Here is an 18,641-nt window from a genome sequence, read left to right on the forward strand (position 1 = left end):
ACTCTTTCCTTTTGGGTGGGGGGGGGGCATGAAACCATAATGTTGTTCACAAATGCACACTTCTGCTCATAGTCTTGCTTAATTACTCTCCCATAGTTTCATTGTCTTGCTCATGAACTTTATTCCTCTGAAGTTACTCCAACTCTGCACATATTCCTTGTTTTTAAAAATGGGCACTATTACACTTCGCTTCCATTCATCAGGCATCTTCTCACCAGCTATGATCTCATTGAAAAACTCAGTCAGAAACACCACTGCCACCTTTCCCAGACTCTTACATTAGTAAACCACGAGGCCTGAGTGCATTCCACCATTCATCCTCTTCAGCCCACTTCATCCTTGCAAATCTTTGCTCCATCCTTGTCCACAATAGGGACATCTTCTTTGTTCCTTCTCATTTTCCTCATTCATCAATTCTTCAAAGTGGACTTTCCATCTTTCCACTCAAAATGTTGAAATCCTTTCTGCATAATGGCAAAATGTGCTTCAAGACTGTTATTTGATGTTGAAATGAATGTTTTCAGCATGTATGGTATTCCAAACTTACAGGAATGTTCATGTCAGTTGACATTTGTACTGAATCGTACAAAGCAACCTTTCCTTTACGATTTCCCAAAAAAACTCTTCGTCCAATCCATTACAGACTGCCAAAAATATGAACTAAAATATATATTTACACGAGTCACTCAAACATGAGGAACAGTTTTTTTTTTAATTACTGAAATAGGTACATGAACATTTAATATCGCTTTTACCTTTATTGAATAGAGTCGGTGAGCATCCTGTCAAAAGTCAGGCCTACAAAATAAAGGCATCCCTAGTATAATAACAGTGGCCTCCTTTGATTCACCCTTTGTTTCCCTTATTTAGGAGTTTCCTGCGAACTACAGTTAGGCCCAAAAATATGTGGACAGACACACAATTTTATCAAGTTCGGCTCAACATGCAACCACATTGGACTTGAAATGAAATAATTTCACTAGAATCGAAGTGCAGACTGTAATGTTTAATGCAAGTGGTTCGACAACAACATCTGACTGAAAATGAATGAAGTGTATTCATTTTTTTCCAAACACACCACATTTTAAGGGCTCAAAAGTAATTGGACAATACAGTGTTTTTCTACTTCTTCATTTACTTTCCTCGTCCTTTCATAGCTGTGGTGCTGTGAAATGTAAATGTTCCCACTGCGAGACTAATAAAGCTAAATCTAATCCAAATGTAATCTAACCGAAAAGGTTTGTTGTCAATAGTTGTGTTAATTTCATCCTGCCTACTTGATATCTAATTTACAACAGATTATTTTCTTACAGTGTTTTTTAGGTGTTCAATTACCTGACATGTTTCGGCGTATACTTCCTCCTGGTGAAGGTGGAAGTATACGCCGAAACATGTCAGGTAATTGAACACCTAAAAACAATGTCTGTAAGAAAAGAATCTGTTGTAAATTAGGTTTTTTTTGTCAATATTTTGTTGCAAGCCCTTTTGAGGCAATCACTGCCTGAAGTCTGGAACCCATTGACAACGCCAAACGCTGGCTTTCCTCCTCCTTGATACTTTGCCAGGCCTTTAGTTGTTGCCTGTTTGTTGGTCTTTCCGCCTTATACCTTGTCTTGACCAAATGAATTTCACGCTTAATTGGGCTGAGTTCTGGAAATTCACTTGGTCATTGAAGAATATTCAATTTCTTTGCCCTAATAAACTCCTGGGTTTCTTTTGCTGTATGATTTTGGTCTTTGTGCATCTGCACTGTGAAGCGCCATCCGATTAATTGTGCAGCATATGGCTGAATGTGGTGTACTTTGGGTTCTGTGCTGTTCCCATTTTTTCTCCAAACGTTCTTCTTCCCATCATTCGGGTACAGGTTTATCGTTGTCTCATCTGTCCCTAGAACACTTTTCCAGAAGTGGCCTGTGTTGTTTGGTTGTTTTTTAGCAAGTAAAATCTGGTCTATTTTTGGGACTGATGAATGACTTGCAATTAGTGGTGAACCCTCTGTAGTTACTTTCCTTAAGTCTTCTCTTTATTGTAGATTTTGAGGCAGGTACACCCATTTCTTGGAGAGTGTTCTTCACTTCAGTAGATGTTGTAAATGGGTTTTTATTTCCCATGGAGAATTATTAAACAATCATCCGTTGCTGTTGTCTAGCGTCGACGTCCAAGCCTTTTTGAATTGCCGACGTCACCAGTGCTTTATTTTTTCTTAATATGTGCCAAACTGTTGATTTGGCTTCTCCAATCATTTCAGCTACGTCTCTTATGGTTTATATTTTTTTAGTCTCAGGATCTTCTGCTTCACCTCCATTGTGAGTTCCTTTGATTGCATGATGTGTGGTGAAAACAACAGCTTCCAAATGCAAAACAATACATCTCAACTACAGACTTTTTCAGCACTTAATGAGAAGTTAACAACAAGGGGGGGTTTCTGTGCCAATTATAGCCCACTGAGTAAATTGTCCAATTACCTTTGGTCCCTTTAAAAGGGGTATAAAAGGTGTAAAGGGCTACAATTCCTAAACCCTTATTACGATTTGGATGTGTGAAGAATCAAGTTGCAGATGAGATTGTGCACTTTAGGCCCATATCCATTATATTAATGTATTTTGGAATATGTTTATGTGAACAGCTGAACTAACAAAACTTGTGTCACTGTCTAAATATTTGCAGGACAAACTGTATGTGTACTTTTTTATTTAGTGTGACATTCAAATGAACAAACACATCCCTCAAGAAAGTGTGAAGCTGTTATTTATATTGAAGATCTGATTTTTGAGACAATGTGTTACCTTTTCAATACGAAGATTGCGGGCATGCTGGAGCATACTTAAAATAGAAGGTGTGATACACCTTGAAGTGGTCACCAGCCAATCACAGGGCCCACATAGATAAAAACCCAAGGCTTTCCGGAGGCGGTTGAACGCCCCCTCAGCGTCGGGTGACCACCTGAATGGGACTTTGGTGGAAGTGAGGTTAGTGAGGGGGAGTGCCTTCTGACTATAACCGCGAATAAAGCGGCGGTAGAAGTTGGCAAACCCCAGAAACCGTTGGAGCTGCTTACGCGTCTTCGGGGATGGCCACTCTACCACCGCTTTGGTTTTGGTGGTATCGGCCCGGAGCTGCCCCTGCTCCACGACAAACCCCAGAAAAGACAGAGGGGACATGGTACTCGCACTTCTCTGCCTTCATGTAGAGCCGGTTTTGCAGGAGCCGCGCCAGGACCCGTCGGACGTGCTGCCGGTGTTCTTCTGGGGATTTAGAGAAAATGAGGATGTCATCCAAATAAACAAACACAAAAACGTTGATAAAGTCCCTGAGCACATCGTTAATGAGGTTTTGGAATACGGCGGGGGCCTTGGTGAGTCCGAACGGCATCACTAAATATTCAAAATTCCCCAAGGCCGTTTTGAATGCGGTTTTCCACTTGCCCCCCTCTTTGATGCGAACCAGGTGATAAGCACTTCGTAGATCTAACTTAGTAAAAATGGTCGCCGACTGAAGAGGCGCGAAGGCTGAATCCATGAGCGGGAGAGGGTATTTGTTGCGAATGGTGATGTCGTTCAGATGCGATAATCGACACACGGACGCAGGGATCTGTCTTTCTTTTCAATAAAGAAGAACCCTGCGCGGAGCAGGGAACGCGAGGGTCGAATAAGTCCCGCCGCAAGGGAAGAGTCTATGTATGTGCTCAGGGCTTTTTGTTCTGGATGTGAGATATGGTAGAGTCTCGAGTCCGGAAGTAGTGTCCCTGGCTGCAGTTCAATAGCACAGTCATACGGCCGGTGGGGTTGCAGGGATTGTGCGTTGTCCTTGCCTTACACCTCCCACAGGTCATGGTAGCAACGTGGCACGCCCTCGAAACAGATCTCTTTGGGCGTGCCACCGCGGGAGGGGTCTCGCCCTGCCTTAGCCGACCGTAGGCAATTGGCATAGCAGTAGGGGCTCCAACCCTGTATGGTGGGACCCTCCCAAGAAATGGAAGGGTCATGAGTGCTGAGCCAGGGGAGTCCCAGCACGAGTGGCACGTTACCTGATAACCGAAGTTTAAAGGGTGCGTTACCCGGGCTAACAGTCGGCCGTCAAGGTCCAGGATCTCCTTGGGGATCTCGAGGTCCTCGATGCCGCAACTCAATGTCTCGGCCAGTTGGGGGTCGATAAAGCACCCGTCCGCCCCGAATCCACTAGTGCCTGTATGGCTTGGGAGTTGGACGGGCTGAATAATTCGCCGTTCAACTCCAATCAGAATCAGAATCAGAGAATCAGAATCAGAATCATATTTATTGCCAAGTATGTAGAACACACAAGGAATTTGTTTCCGGTAGAACACGCTGCACTAGTATCGTCGTCAAAAAAACTGCTAAGTGGCACTATACAGTTCCATTTTGGCTACTGTTGAAAGAGTTCAAAGAGTTCAAAGAGTTAATGGCTTTGGGGAAGAAGCTGTTTAAATGTCTGCTGGATTTGGTGTGCATGGATCGGTAGCGCCTGCCTGAGGGGAGTAGCTGGAAAAGGTGGTGGGCAGGGTGCGGAGGGTCCAGTAGGATTTTCCGCGCCCTAGTTTGGATTCTTGCAGTGTGCAAGTCCTCGAGAGTGGGTAGGGCGGTGCCAATGATTTTTTCCGCCGTCCTAACTGTCCGTTGAAGTCGGATTTTGTCCATTTTTGTGGCGGCCCCGAACCAAACGGTGATGGAAGAACACAAGATGGATTCGATGACAGCCGTGTAGAAATGTTGCAGCACCTCCTGTGGCAGGCCATGCTTCTTTAGCAGCCTCAGGAAGTACATTTTCGCGTGACGGGCGCCGTCCTCGATGCCTCCGATGTTCGTCACAGTCGCCGTCTGGCCGGGGACTTGCGGGTGCTGGAGGTCTTGGCGGGGGTCCATGGGTGCGGCGAACCTCGGGGTTGGCTCGCTCGCCCCCGCTCCCCACCTGCAGTGGGAACTCCTCCTGGCATCGCGCTGCTCATCGCCGTCGGGTGTGGTCGTCCGCTGCTCGGGTCCGGGTTCGCTGGACCGCTGGGTGCCTTGTTCCCGCTGCCGCTCCCGAAGGCGATGGTCTAGGCAGATGACTACATCGATCATTTCGCTGAGGGTGGTGCCCGCGTCGCGGGTGGTCAGCTCGTCCTTGAGAGCGGCGCTCAGTCTGCGACGAAACACTCCTCTCAGCGCTCGATCGTTGTAGCCGCTTCGGGTAGCCTGGATGCGGAAGTCGATGGAGTACTTCAGCGGCCGAACGCGTCCCTTGCACATAGTCGAGAAGGAGTCCCTCGGGCTCGCACTCTGTGACTGGGTGGTGGAACACTTGGCGAAGCTCGGCCACAAAGTCCGGGTAGGAACGGCAAAGTTCGGGCCGGGACTCCCGGACGGCCAACACCCATGACTCGGCCTGGCCCGTGAGCAGGCTGGTGATGAAAGCCACTTTGGCTTCATCGCTAACGAAGGCGGAGGGTTGTGTTCAAAAACCAGCGAGCACTGCATCAAGAATTCAGCACAGTGCCCGGGTTCACCTTCGTAGCGTGAGGGGTGTGGCAGTGAGGGCTCGTGACTACTCAAGGGGGGAGGAGGTGGCCGTCAGGGTAGCGAATCGTGTCTCGACCTCCTGTAGGCGTTGAGCGGTTCTCCGCGATCGCTTGCACCAGCTGGCTCGAACGCTCCGCCTGATGAGCTAAGGCAGCTAAGATTTGTCTCCACCGGCGGGATCCATGGTTGGTCGGTGTATAATGTCACGTCCGCTCGAGGGGTGGTGACAATACTCGGGGGACGACGGAAGGTAGTAGGGTCGGATCCGAAATACACGGTGGAGACAGTGATTCCAATAAAGAGTCTTTACTGAGGCACATCAAACATAACAGGAGGTCAAGTACAAGGTCCTTCCTTGTACTTGTGGGCAACGGTAAACAGACCTGCGTGTAGAGGGGTGACGGGGACTTCCAGGAATACACCGACAACGACCGTACGGTAAGTGTGGCTTTTATAGCCAGATTGGCACAATTAAGGAAATGGGGAACAGGTGTGTGAGCGGCGAGAGCCATGAACGGAGGGGCGCGCTCCTGACGTTGACGAGGATGTGACACATTGGGGTCCTAACGGCTCGAATTGATACGGGAGGACTGCCCTGGGGAAACTCTGTTTATCATCAATTGCTCGAAATCGGAACTGTGCAGTTCGACATTTGTTTCAAAAATCTTTTGTGACGGTTCCCTACATTGTTCATCACTGGAGAACGTATGTCCCAAATATCCCATGGAAAAAGGTTTGGACCCTCCCATATAATTTTTTCATAACAAACAAAGAGAAATAACCTACAAACTTTTGCACCGTTGCTATCCTGTTAAACATAAGATACGGTCCTTACAGGATATATGTTGTACATCAGGGGTGTCAAAGTCATTTTTTGCCGCGGGCCACATTGTAGTTATGGTTTCCTCTCGAGGGCCGTTATGAATTTGGGGAACCCATTAGAATGTTTAAATCCCTTCAAATATTACATATAGAGCACACAGAAAATTAATGAATAACTCTTTTTCAAATCTGAAGTCAAGAATAATGACTTTTATTGTGGTTGACATCCAAAAATATGAAATTTTGGCTCAGATTTTAGCAATCATCATGGAATTTGATTTGCTTTCGCGGGCCGAAAAAAATGATGTGGCGGGCTGGATTTGGCCCGCGGATCTTGACTTTGACACCTGTGTTGTACATTTTGTGAAGCTGAGCCTGAAACTGCAACTCACCTCTTCTGTGCTTGACCCGAAACTACTCGCTTCTGGAAATAATATGTTAAATATTATTAAATATGTCAAATATGTTCGATGTAAAATCACTTCTCCGTTCATATTTCATTACAGACATGCTGTTTGTATATTACAACAAGACCAACGATAAATATTTTATTATTAATCTATTAGTTTTTCTTGCCAAACATCATATTCATAAATCTAAATTTTGTGGGAGGAAACCCCTATTTGTAATACAGTAAAGTCTCGTTATATCGATATCGGATATATCGATAGTCCCGGTTATATCGATACTATTTCTATGCACGCACGGAGAAAATTACATGCAAACAGGGTCGGATATATCGATAGTCCCGGTTATATCAATATTTTTTCGGACTCCCTTGAATATCGATATAACGAGACTTTACTCTATTTCAAAATGAAATGAAACTATATCAGAAAACAATTCAACCATCTGCCGACCTAAACGCTATCAAAACACATGATTTGTTGATGAAATATGGCATAGGATGATGTGCTTGCCGATTCATCTGGTGTTCCCCCCCTCTCTTTTTTGTCAATTTCACTATGCTGTGCAGACACAATGAAATGTTAAAACCCCTGGCACTCCCCCCCCCCCGCTCTCTCTCTTTCTCTTCTATTTTTTTCTTCTCTCCTCTTTTTACTTTTTGCATAATGATTATCTGTCAGGAACTCTTATTTCCTGTGCGATCAGGTACTGTCTCTTACGCGATTATGTCACCGAATGTATGTTACTGTCTCTTATGCGATTATGTCACCTAATGTATGTTGATCGATGAGAAGGTTTCTTCAGCCGTCATCTGTACAAATTTGTACAAATTTGTACAAATTTGTACAGATGACATCAATGGACCACTCCTGTACGACTGAGAGCTTACACAGACCTAATGTATGTTGCCAACTATTTACAAAATACAGTAAAGTCTCGTTATATCGATATTCAAGGGAGTCCGAAAAAATATCGATATAACCGGGACTATCGATATATCCGACCCTGTTTGCATGTAATTTTCTCCGTGTGTGCATAGAAATAGTATCGATATAACCGGGACTATCGATATATCCGATATCGATATAACGAGACTTTACTGTATTAAGTATGCAGAAAGATTTGGTGAGACACACCTCCGATTTACTTCTAGAAGCTCCACGAGCTATTCAAAACCAATGGTTTTGTTTACTTTTGTTGTGTTTTGTTTGCAGTGTTGTTTGTTTGTTTGTTTGTTTCTATTACTTTGTATGTTTGCATGCCATCTGATCGATCATAGATTAACAAAAAAAAAAGATACGGGAGGACTTTTTTAATTGGGGCGGGGCCTTCTGAAACTCGGCGTCTTCGAGGTCAGGTTAGGTTTTGAAGTAGTTTTGGGGCACTAACTCATTTTTATTGCATTTGGCGAAAAATATCAGCCTGTGTGTTTTTGGTATTATAGATGCTTTAAAACGTTTTTCTGATGTCAGTTAGGAAACATAAAAATGGTGTCGGTTGTCCTTTAAGTCAATTCACATATTGGAAGGAAAATCGAGCAACTGTCCAAAAACTGAAGCACTCCCAGAATATCTTGTTGAAAATCATAGGAAAGCTAGAACAAAAAAATATCGGGTTTCTTAGCAGTTGGTTAAAAATGAACCAATAACTGATGCACTGTAGTTCCATGTTGTGTTATTCTTAACGACGTGTCTCCTTGCTCTGTCCTCTCCTGCCTGCACAATTTTTAGGTGAGCAACTGTAACCTCTACCGCTTAGGGAAGAAGAAAGGACTTCCCAGTAGGATGGTGGTGTCCATCTTTGATCCCCCAGTAAACTGGCTGCCTCCTGGCTATGTTGTCAACCAGGACAAGACGCTTACTGACAAATTGGATTCAGATGAGGTCAGTGGATTACATGATGGTTATTGGCTATCAAGACTCGGTTGCCTTTCTTTTTTTTTGCTTTTATTTTTTTGGGAATTGATTTTATAAATCCACTGAGCAAGAGAGAGATGCTAAGAGTGACAGAGAATCAACGAGTGTCTTGCCTGACTGAAAGAAAGAATAATTGTGTTTTTCCATCCTCTCTTTTATGAATTGGGTTTATTTATAGATTAAGGGACGGAATAGATAAGCGAATCTGATTCTATTATTGATTGTACTTGTGGTTCCAATTTCTTTGCATTTCTTGTTGGGTGGTCGAATTAAATAATACAAATTAGTTTGACTTGTAAGGTGGGAAGTAAACCAAACAGAAATACACAAACTTGAGTTTGTAGTCTCCCAAAATGTTGAACGTGTTAATTTCATTCATTCAGGTACAACACAAAATCCTAAATACTGATTTGCATCTGCTGATGCCTTCATAGACAATCTCCTTTATAATTTACAAAAAACAGTTTTGTTCCACCGTAGAAAAAAAATTTCAACCCATTCACCACTAATTTGAGTACTGCCCACTGACGTTGATTCATCCTGCTCATTCTACCTCACTTCTTGAGCAGCAAGTGTAAAAGGAGAACCTGGGCTGGTTCCTGAAAGCACAGCCTTCTCTAGTCTGCATCATTTAAAAATGCAGAATGCATGACAAGCAAACATTTCTGCACATCTGCATTTTATTTAAAAAAAGTTCATTTGCTTTTCTACTGTCTCAAACGCATTAGATATTTTATTGTAGTGTACCTACGATGAAAATGACAAACCTTGTTTGTCTTTTTAAATGGGTAGGTGACCTTTTCAGTTGTCCGATACTAAGTGGCTCCAAAAAAATAAAAATACATCAGCGCTCCCCACCATACAAACGAGATATGTTCAAAGTGGTTGTTTGTAAGGTAAATTTGGCCGTAAGTTGCTTCAGTGCTGTTTTGTATGGAATCTATGTTTAAAGGACAACCGACACCATTTTTTGGTTTCCTGACATCAGAAACACGTTTTATAGCATTGGATTGGATTGCCTTTATTAGTCTCACAATGGAGAATAGCATCTAAAATACCCAGAACACACAGGCTGATATTTTCAGTCAAATGCAAAACAGCAATAAAAATGAGTTAAAGTGTCCCAAAACTACTTGAAAATGACCTCGGGATGGCGAGTTTCAGAAGGTCCCGCCCGCCCCCTTGTTCGTGACGTCATGCTCTAGAATCAAAACAATGGCTTCAGATTCGGAGAATATGCTGTCTTGTTACTCGTCCAGTTATGAATATGATTCAAATACAGTAAAGTCTCGTTATATCGATATCGTTTATATTGATAATACTGCTTATTACGACACTATTTTCATTTCCCGTGCACATTTCTAGTGGTTTAATGTATAATTTGTTCCGTTTAGTACGATTCGTGGTTTTTACGATAATCCGGTTACTACGGTGCTCTTTTCCATCTCCCGCCGGCCATTTTGCTATGTTTATATCGATACACGCCATCGGTCGCGCCATTGGTCGACTTGGTCACGTGACTTGGTCATGTGAGTTTGTTACGTGACCAGCTCCCATGTAGCAGAGCCATTTTCATTTTCAGACGCTAGCTCGTGTGTAGCAGACGAGACTGAAGTGTTTGTGTTAAAAGGTAAAAATGGGAAGCAGAAGAAGATTGATGACTTTTTTAAATTGCATACATAATACAGTAAGATGTAAGCGTTGCAGTTTCCCTGTTGTGTTATGTACATGCCCACTGTACTGTATATGAATGCTTTTTTGCAACAATGCTTTTTTGCAACAATGTTTCTTGGTTTGTCTGCTTAACCGTGATGATTTTGAAAATTACCATACATTCCATACTGTGTATTAAAGGACAACCGATGTCACTTTTTATTCAAATTCAAAACACCAATAATAATGACTTCACGCCAAGACGTCTTGCATTGCTTGTGAATCCAAACAATGGTTTCAGATTCGGATAATATGCTTTCTTGTTACACATCCAGTTATGAATATGATTCAAATACACTGTAGTTCTGTAGAGGAAAGCATACATGTTTGCAATCGATTAAAGAATTATATGTGCCATTTTGAGGCAACATTGGGGGAACATCTCTCACCCCCCAAAAAAGAAGCACAAAATGGCGAGCTCATGGCCAGCTCAGTTTCTTATATGGCGCTTGGATGCCCTCTTTTGGCGGCTTTTGTTAATGCAGTTTAGCGCAGGGAGGATATATCGACAGTACGATTATATCGACATTTTTTTCTAACTCCCGAGAATATCGATATAACGAGACTTTACTGTAGTTCTAAAATGGAAAGCATAAATGTTTGCAATCGATTAAAGAAGTCCTTCCTGTATAATTTTGAGGTGTCTGGACTCTAATGTAGCTCCCCGAAAATGCACAAGATGGCGCCCAATCTCCGTTGGAAATGGGCTGATTTGTCTGCTGGGAATTTGTGTCAACTAGGATCAAATAGTCGTCTTGGTGCAACACAACGATTCACCATCGCGTTATTTATGTGTTTTCCTTCTAATTTCGACATCAACACGGATCAACACGTTTTCAGACTACTCAAAGTACCCAAAATGTATTGTGTGTCGCTTTCTCCGTCAGGGGCGTTCCAGACGTGATGTCATGTCAGGCATCGTCATCAACTCTAAAACAATACTTCCTGAATATTCAGCCTGAGTCTTAAAACGTAAACCATAGCTTTATGCTGTGGAATCTTTGTAAAATACGCACAGTAGAAGTAATTTGAAGTAATTTTATAAATTATGGACACAACTTGTCCGGAGACGTCGGTTGTCCTGGAAGTCAAACACTGAATGGGGAACAACTAACTTATGCCTCCCTTCCTCCTGGAGCGTCAACTGGGAAGAGGGATTTCCTCTCCATCCACATACTATACACAGCCAATCGTAAACAAGCTCGGCACCTCCTCCTCCTCAGAGCGTCAACTGGTAAGAGGGATTTCCTCCCCGCCCACATACTCTACGCAGCCAATCGTAAGCTAGCTTGGCGGATCGGGGCCTGAACTCGTCAGCAACACTTCAGCAAACAGGCGCTGATTGGTCTGCCTTGGTGTCCGTCATGTCAGAATGCAGCCCTTGAAACCTCCAAAGTGTCTGTGTGCACAATACAAAATCGAATTTACAGCATCTCTGTCCAAACATTTATTATAATAATAATAATCCATTTCATTTCTAAGCGCCTTTCAAAACTCTCAAGGTCACTTTACAGTCACAGGTTCGTTTTTTCTGTTGGTGAGCAGCGTCAGCCACATGCGCCAACGTTCACTCAACCCGGAATAACTCAAATAAATAGAAATATAGATTTTCCTGTGTACCGTTCTCTTGATATTCAAGATGGCGCCCCCTTGTGTAGCAGCCTCCGCAGCAACTCTTTCGTTTTGTTTTCTACTTTTTCATTTATTTACTTTTCCGTTTGTGTTTTGTTTACTTTCATTCCCTAAACTTACGGGAAGGAGAAGGGCATCTTCACTTTTGCTCATCACCTTTATTTTTTCATCGCTCCTGTAAACGGGGAAACCACTCGCACTCGGAATCCCATTGTTTACAGTCGAGACCAGCTACTAGCATGTCGAGCTAATAGCGGACCAGCGGCAGCCGCACCGGACATCCCCGACGAGCTGAAGAGGAAAACGAGGATGTCGGGCCGGGAAAGATTGCCGTAAAAGAAACAGAAAATACAGACACGTTCTCCCGTCCGTCATCATGCGGAATGTGAGATCGCTCCCGAATAAAATGAACGAGCTGGCGACGTTAACGCAGCACCAGAGGGAGTCCCGGGAAGCCAGCTTGCTACTCGTCACTGAGACATGGCTATCGGCAATCACTGGACACTCACGCTGAGTTGGATGGCTTCCAACTCGTACGAGCGGACAGAAAGGAGGGGGGGATTGCTGTGTTTGTGAATGACAAATGGTGCAACCCTGGGCACATCACGGTCAAAGAAAAACTCTGCACTCGCGACATTGAGCTGCTAGCCGTTAGCCTCCGGCTGCATTACCTGCCGCGGGAATTCTCACACGTCATAGCCGTGACGGTGTACACTCCCCCTACGGCAAATGGCGGCGCTGCCTGCTATTGCCCTCATGACTGTCTTAAACAAGCTGCAAACCCAGTCCCCCAAGTCATCGTCTCAGGGGACTTCAATCACGTTTCCCTGAAATGCTCCCTCGCAACATTCACACAATACGTTACCTGTGCCACCTGAGACAATAACATATTGGACTTATTCTACTCAAATTCCAAGGATGCTTACAAACCCTCCCCCCTCTCGGAAGACTACACCACAATATGGTACATCTCCAGCCTGTGTACAAACCCCTTGTTCAGAGGCAACCAGCTGTGACACACAGCTGGTCAGAAAATGGTCCACAGAAGCTGAAGAAGCTCTGCGGGACTGTTTTGACTCAACCAGGTGGGAGCTCTTCACTGAAATTCATAGGGAAGACATTGACTCACTCACCGACACCATCACAGACTACATAAACTTTTGTGAACAAAACAACAACAAACCATGGATTAATCCCGACATAGAAGCCCTCCTGAAGGAAAAGAAAAGGGCTTTTGTGTCGGGAAACAGAGAGGAACTGAAGGCTGTGCAGAACCAACTGAGGAGGAAGATCAGAGAGGGGAAGAAGGCCTACAGGAGGAAAATGGAGGAGCAGCTGCAAGCCAGCAATGTCTGGAAGGGCCTCAACAATATCTCAGGCACAAAATCCCAGTGACATTGAACGAAAACGACAAGGAATGGGCAGATGAATTCAACCACTTTTATCAATCGGTTTGACGAGACGCCTGTTGCCCCCGGCCCACCGTCAACTCCACCTGTAGCTGCACCTGCACTAACTGTCACTGTAGACTTACCCTCCCTGCCCCCTCTCACGACCAGCTTCCCGCAACCAACAACTGCCCTCCAAACCGTTGCCACACCCTCAGCCGCCACTTTGCCTCCTGGTTCCTGCCTGTCTGTCACAACTGCGCCCGTGAGGAACCAACTGAGGAGGATGGAAGTGAAGGAGGCAGCAGGTCCTGACAACATCAGTTCCCGACTCCTCAAGACCTGCTCCGACCAGCTGTTTGTCATTGTCCAGCACATGTTCAACTTGAGCCAGAAGCTGGGCAGAGCTCCACAGCTGTGGAAACTGTCGTGCCTGGTCCCAGTGCCCAAGATTGCCAACCCAAAGGAGTTCAACGCTTACAGACCGGTGGCGCTGACATCTCACCTGATGAAGACGCTGGAGAGACTCATCCTCGCCAACCTGCGACCGCTGGCAAGCTCTTCGCTGGAACCGCTACAATTTGCCTACCATCCCAGCATCGGTGTGGAGGAGGTCATCATCTACCTCCTCCACTCGGCGCTACTGCACCTGGAGAATGCTGCGCGCACGGTGAGGATCACGTTCTTCAACTTCTCCAGTGCCTTCAACTCCATCCAGCCAAACCTACTGGGGGACAAGCTGCGGCATGCCGGAGTCGACCACCACCTCACATTCTGGATTACAGATTGCCTCACAAACAGGCCACAGTACGTGAGGGTAAAGAACTGTGAGTCGGACAGGCTTCTCTGCAGTATCGGCGCGCCGCAGGGGACAGTCCTGGCTCCATTCCTGTTCACCCTCTACACATCGGACTTCAACTACAACACCCCAACCTGCCACCTTCAGAAGTTCTCTGACGACTCAGCTATTGTCGGCCTCATTACAGAGGGAGACGATCGGGAGTACAAATACAACAACAACTAACAAATAAAAATGTGTGGGCACCCTTGTTTTAAACTGTACAAAAAAGAAATGAATGACGTTCCGGTTCAACTTTACTTCCCGGTTTACTTCCCGGTTACACAACTTGCGGCCAATAACAATATCCAAACAACATGAAATACTTAAGTCAGCTTTTCCCACTACCGCCCCGATCCCTCTCATTTTTCATATCAGCACCAATTAGGAAATTGGAAAATGAGCTTCCCTCATTCAAATAAGCAATTACCAGAACGATGGATGAATGGAAGATTGAAGAACAAGTTTCTTGTTTTTGTTGTTGTTGTTGTTTTTTTTTTTTTTGGGGGGGGGTGCCTGTTTTGCAATATTGTTGTTATTAGGTAATATGTTGCTTTGTAAGGCTCTTATATTGAGAGTTGACAGTAACAGATTCCAAATGCCAATAGCGCACTTGAAAAAAAAACGTTCTAACTTTTATCTGGACCATTTAATAAGATAATCATCAGTGTTGTTCTTGGTCCTTAAAAAGAAGGCGTATTTACAAACTGTTATCATTTCTACACCTGATTACTCGCCAATGTAAGCAAAAACTCTCCCCTTATGGCACATCACCTCTTTGTTGATGAAATTTCAAATCCATGGCGTTGGTGTTTTGAGCCAAAAAGATGACAGATGCTTATAAATACTAAATACTGTATTTTTGGAGCTCATAAAACAATGCCTTAATTTGTGTGTTAAGTGTCTTAACCTCAGAGTGCAGAGTTGTAGGTTTGATTCCAGCTCCCGCTTCACTGTCTTGTGCTTGCATGTTCTCCCCGTGCCTGCGTGGGTTTTCTCTGCATACTTCCACTCCCACATTCGAAAAACATGCCAGGTTAATCAAACTCTCTAAATTGTCCTGTGGTGTTCGTGTGAGCGTAGATGTTTGTCCGTCTCTCTGTGCCCTGTGATTGGTTGGCAACTGGTTCAGGGTTTTCCCCATCTACTGCCCAAAGATCGGCTACTGCACTCCCTGCCACCCTTGTGGGGGTAAATCAGATCAGAAAAAGGATGGATTGAGTCATATACGATTATTTTTTAAATATTTTCAAAGAATGATATGGTCTACATAGATATTGTTGTTTTTATGATTTCTGCCTTCCTTCATTTAGGCCATAGAAGAGCTTGTGTCTAATGGGCGTTCTGCTGACAACTGTGCCGAAGAGGTGAACCAGGTCAGTAATGCGGGAGACCTGCTTTCAAAGGATGAACCAAAAGATGAGGTCAACTTGGAGGATGACCTGGAGTACTACAAGGAGCACATCAAATTTATCGACAATATGCTATTAGGATCTGGAGCATTCGGCAAAAAGATCTCTCTGTACAGCTACCCTCCCTCTCAGCTCACTGCCTTAGGCCCATCACCAGCCATGGAGGCCCCATATGAATGGAAGGGCCCAAAGAAAATCCCCCATGCTTCAGCCCAGCACCACTCAGAGAGCTTATCCGCAATGTCTTCAGCCGATGACTTTGACTACAGCTCATGGGATGCAATGTGCTACCTGGACCCCAGCAAGGCAGGTGAGGAGGATGACTTTGTGGTGGGTTTTTGGAATCCATCGGAGGAGAACTACGGCACTGAGCTTGGAAAGCAGTCCATCTCTTACGATTTGCATACGGAGCAGTGCATAGCAGATAAGAGCATCGCCGACTGTGTTGAGGCTCTGCTCGGTTGCTATCTGACCAGCTGTGGAGAGAGAGCTGCCCAGATGTTCCTGTGCTCATTGGGCTTGAAGGTGAGGTGACTCAATATTTCACTCAAAATGACTGCAAAACTGTATGCTGTACGTGTTTAATCATCATTACATATACACTAGGGTATTTATGTACAACCAGTTTTAAAATCAAAAGTCAGGAATAGTAGTTTGTTCAACTATTTCATCAAAAACTATAGTATCAGAAAACAATAATAATAATACATTACATTTTAAGTGCCTTTCAAAGGTCTCAAGGACACTTTACAGTCACAGAGAAGCATAGGTACTATTGTAAATAAAATCCAATCACAAATAGAATGCAATAAATCACAGGTGTCAAAGTCAAGGCCCGCGGGTCAAATCCGGCCCGCCACATCATTTTTTTTTCGGCCCGCGAAAGCACATCAAACTTCCATGATGATTGCTAAAATCTGAGCCAAAATTTCATATTTTTTTATGTCAACCACAATAAAAGTCATTATTCTTGACTTCAGATTTGAAAACGAGTTATTCATTAATTTGCTGTGTGCTCTATATGTAATATTTGAAGGGATTTAAACATTCTAATGGGTTCCCCAAATTCATAACGGCCCTCGAGAGGAAACCATAACTACAATGTGGCCCGCGGCAAAAAATGACTTTGACACCCCTGCAATAAATAAAATACAATTATAAATAGAAACAAGAGAGAGAGCTACACAGAACATGCAATTTTAAATAGGTGGGTTTTGAGATGGGAGTTGAAGTTGGGAAGAGAATCGATGTTACGAATGTTGGGAGGAAGTGAGTTCCAAAGTTTGGGGGCAGAGCAGCTGAAGGCTCTGTCACCCATCGTGCTGAGACAGGCAGGGAGGGCACACAGGCAGAGGGAGGAAGGGGATCTGGGAGGAAGAGGGAACGACAGGAAATAGAAATTTGAAGGTCAGATAGGTATGGGGGGCAAGGTTATGGATAGCATTAAATGTATAAAGAAGAATTTTAAACTTGATTCTATATTTGACCGGGAGCCAGTGGAGCTCTTGAATGACGGATGTGATGTGGTGAAAGGTTCTGAAGGAAGGAGGTTCTGGTGAAGATCCGGGCTGAAAACCTCTTTTCAAAACTCTCAAGAATACTTTACAGTGTGTGTGTGTGTGTGTGTGTGTGTGTGTGTGTGTGTGTGTGTGTGTGTGTGTGTGTGTGTGTGTGTGTGTGTGTGTGTGTGTGTGTGTGTGTGTGTGTGTGTGTGCGTGTGTGCGTGTGTGCGTGCGCACTGTGTGTGTGTGTGTGTTTGTGCGCATTTGTGTATGTGTGTGTGCCCATGCATTTTGTGTGTGTGTTTGTGTCTCCGTGTTTGGGTGCCTGTGTGTGGCTCTTTGCAGTAACAGTAAAAAAGAATGGCTCCTTGTGAGCAAACGATTTGTATTGTTTAATAAATATATTTTTTTAAACAGCCATGTTTATTGAGACACTTCCTGGTGCAGCGTCCATTGTGAGCAGACAAGTTTGTATTGATCAGAATCAGAAAACCTTTATTCATCCCACAATGGGGAAATTTGCAGTCCACAGCAGCAATTGATGGGGTGGGGGGTGAAAGGATAGAAAACAAGATATTCTAAGCATAACAAAATAAAAATGTCAACTGTATACTGTGCAAATGCAAATGTGCAAAACTGTTTCATAAAAAATGTACATAGTGCAAGTATCAAGAAATGCATATTGATATATTGCATCAACCCATATTTACAAGTGTCCAGTTTTTTTTTTTTGTTTTTTTTTTTCCACATGTGATTATTGAGAATTGCAAAGACTGACAGCAGTCGGTAGGAACGAGCGGCAGTACCTCTCCTTCTTGCAGCCGGGTGTAATAGTCTCTGGCTGAAGAAGCTACCCAGCGCTTTCAGGGTGGGCAGAAGGCGGTGGGAGGGGCTGTCCATCATAGCTTTTAGTTTAGCTAGCGTCCGTCAGACAGAACTGGCCCTCTTGACAAGGCGCTCCAGTCTTTTCCTTTGTGTTCGGTGGTGATGCTGCCTGACCAGCAGACAATTCCATAGTGGCTGGCTGAAGCAACCACATAGTCATAGAAAGTCTTTAGGAGTGACCCCTGAACTCCAAAAGACCTCAATTTCCTAAGTAAAATAAATACTAAAAAAAGCTGGCATCTTAGGTGAGAACTTAATAAGATCGGACTGTGGTTTTGGCATCGTGCATCAGCCCCTAATCATGGCACCAAAGATAGAAAATGGAAGTGATGAAGAAAATAGGAGCATAGTGTGCAAAATTATAGAATTAAGGAAGATTTGATTACGAAATATTGTCAACTCTGGTCATTTGCATTTGCTGACTGGGTTGTGTTTGATAATAGTCAGTGTTTGAAATAACGTCTGCCAGGAGGGCCGAGGCATACAACTTTCAAAACATCTCGGCCCGGGTGGCCGACAACTTCTTCAAGAAAAAAAAATATACGTATATTTTCAAATAAATAATTATTTTTATTCACCAAAGCAAAAGCTACAAGCCAGGTAGAGTCC

At 44.1% G+C, this 18,641-nt stretch overlaps 1 protein-coding gene across 2 annotated transcripts in view; it reads left to right on the forward strand.

The window, feature by feature from the left end:
* Nucleotides 1-18,641, forward strand: part of dicer1 (dicer 1, ribonuclease III) — a 141,695-nt gene that overhangs the window by 77,376 nt on the left and 45,678 nt on the right. For both annotated transcript variants that reach the window (XM_089005186.1, XM_089005187.1), the window contains 2 exons: nt 8,477-8,629; nt 15,547-16,170. In XM_089005186.1, the coding sequence (XP_088861312.1) occupies nt 8,477-8,629; nt 15,547-16,170 (777 nt within the window). The remainder of the gene's footprint in view (nt 1-8,476; nt 8,630-15,546; nt 16,171-18,641) is intronic.

The sequence above is a fragment of the Hippocampus bargibanti genome, linkage group LG09 (genome assembly GCF_051943395.1).
Source record: "Hippocampus bargibanti isolate YZ-2025 linkage group LG09, ASM5194339v1, whole genome shotgun sequence".
Classification (NCBI taxonomy): Eukaryota; Metazoa; Chordata; class Actinopteri; order Syngnathiformes; family Syngnathidae; genus Hippocampus; species Hippocampus bargibanti.